The 2,500-nt window shown below is 45.5% G+C and overlaps 1 protein-coding gene across 1 annotated transcript in view; it reads right to left on the bottom strand.

The window, feature by feature from the left end:
* Positions 1–2,500, bottom strand: part of cntrl (centriolin) — a gene marked incomplete at its 5' end in the record, with an annotated part of 42,122 nt that overhangs the window by 25,758 nt on the left and 13,864 nt on the right. Inside the window, one exon of the mRNA XM_080852573.1 lies at positions 1,069–1,222. Coding sequence (XP_080708699.1) covers positions 1,069–1,222 — 154 coding nt within the window. The remainder of the gene's footprint in view (positions 1–1,068; positions 1,223–2,500) is intronic.

Genomic DNA, 2,500 nt, shown 5'->3' on the forward strand with positions numbered 1-2,500 from the left:
TCTGAGGAGGAGCTGCTCAGGCTCCAGTCTAGATCAGCAGACACCAGAGGTCACACAGACCCTCGGCACCCCCACGACAGCAGAGGCCTGGAACAAAGGGGCCATTGTTTTATGCAGAGCTACATATGCACTACTGCCCTTAAAAAGGCCCATATATCTAACCACCAGTCCCAGTCTAGACTAATCACAGCTAAACACAAAACTACCTTAATGTATAACATCACACTACCTCACAGCTGACCATTTACCTACCTCTCTTACCAGAATTAGACTACCTCACAGCTAATCATAAACCTACCTCACTGTTAAGCACCAGATTACCTCACAGCTAATCATTAACCTACCTCACTGTTAAGCACCAGATTACCTCACAGCTTAACATTAACCTATCTCTCTGTTAAGCACCAGACTACCATACAGCTAAATATTAACCTACCTCTCTAACCAGAATTAGACTACCTCACAGCTTATCATTAACCTACCTCTCTGTAAAGAAACAAACTACCTCTCTAACCAGAATTAGCCTGCTTCACTGCTGATCAGAAACCTACCTCACTGTCTAGCATTAGACCACCTCACATCTAAACCTGTACTTAACTCATTGCCCACGATGTGACTTAAACAGCTTGACGAGACACAGGAGAATGTGAAACTACCTCACTATGGATATCTTCACTCAGGGAGGAAAACACTGTGACCCATGTTACAGAACATGGCAAAGATTTATGAAGACCCTAGAAAACCCCTCTACCTCAAACTTCAGCTGCTCATAATTTAGCTCACTTCCATAATCCAACCAATTTGATCTTTTGCCATCGACCCAATCAGATCTCTCACTATCTACCTAAACACAACATCCACCCAACCAGATCTATAACTGACTACCTAAACAGAGCATTCACCCAATCAGATCTCTCACTATCTACCTCCACACAGCTTGATCTTTTACCCTCCAACCAATCAGATCTCTCACTATCTACCTCACAGCAAGTCAATCAGAGCTCACTCACCATCCAGCCATCGCCCAATCATCATCTCTCACTCCTGAGCCAATCAGAGCTTACTCACCATCGGTGAGTTGCTGCTCCAGGTCTTTGATGTCCTGGGTCTCCTTGGCGATGCGTGTGATCATGTAGTCCAGTCTGGTCTCCAGCTCCTGATGGCGCTGGCTCATGATGTCCAGCAGCTGCTCCTGACGCGCCACCTGAGCCTTCAAATGGTCCTGCACAGACACACACACAGAGCGTTACAGAACTGGTCATCTGGAATGGGGCTAAACTGTCCACACTGTGTAAGACTGAAATCTCCTCTCAACACTGAAATGGAAATTATCTTAGAAGTTAACTTCATGAACAATAACACAGAATAACCTAAAGTGAATCTGTAGTGCAGACAACCCCTTGGCTCATTCACCTGCAAGACTATTGCTATACATCACAGTCCGTTCTGGCTTTCATTAGGCCATCCGATGCTTTTACTAGGAGACACTCTATGGATTAGCTATGGTAGTGCATCTAGCGCAAACATCACAATCAGTAATATTTTTCTTTTTTGCTACTTAACAAACCTCCATACGTATGTCACATGCACATAAGCACCAGCTACATGGTGATCTCCTTAGATAGCTCTATGTATCACCAAGTCAACCAATCAGTGCTCTTAGATAGCTCTCTGTAGCACCAGGTCAACCAATCAGTGCTCTTAGATAGCTCTCTGTAGCACCAGGTCAACCAATCAGTGCTCTTAGTTAGCTCTCTGTAGTAGGTCAACCAATCAGTGCTCTTAGATAGCTCTCTGTAGCACCAGGTCAACCAATCAGTGCTCTTAGTTAGCTCTCTGTAGCACCAGGTCAACCAATCAGTGCTCTTAGTTAGCTCTCTGTAGCACCAGGTCAACCAATCAGCACTCTATGGATATATGTCCCTTCGGTATTGAGACACTTTGGTTTCACTTCATTAAAAGGGTAAACAGCAAATAGAACACTGGCAGTGAGCTTCTGCTTCTGCCTCTGCTGACACTGCACTGCCCTTGAGCTGTGTGCTGTCCACAGTGTGTGCTGTCCATCACAACGGTTGCCTCCTATTGCATTTTCAGTGGTGAACATGAACTGCATCATCTAGTGTGCTGCTGTGTTTGATGTCACGCTATCCAAGTGGTAAGTTATGCCACCTCTGTTCACTACTGTGGTCCACATTACACTTGAAACAGTGTGAAGTTGTATGTGCTCATTTGGACTCATATGGACTCATTTGGACTTAAGCTTCCTGTAAATCTTGTTGAAATAAATGTCAGCAACTTTAGCAGGAGTTGGCCAGGGTTGTGGCAGAACAGGGGAGCCATGAGGCGATCCTCAGCTATGGCGTAATATATCAGGCTCCTGCCCACGAGCCTCAGACCAACTGCCTGTTCTCAGTTATGCTGTCACCCACGCGGAAGACAACACACTCTCCTACAAACACAACACACACATACATGCCCCCACCACACACACACACACACA

This window comes from Sprattus sprattus (assembly GCF_963457725.1).
Source record: "Sprattus sprattus genome assembly, chromosome: 15".
In the NCBI taxonomy this organism is placed as follows: domain Eukaryota; kingdom Metazoa; phylum Chordata; class Actinopteri; order Clupeiformes; family Clupeidae; genus Sprattus; species Sprattus sprattus.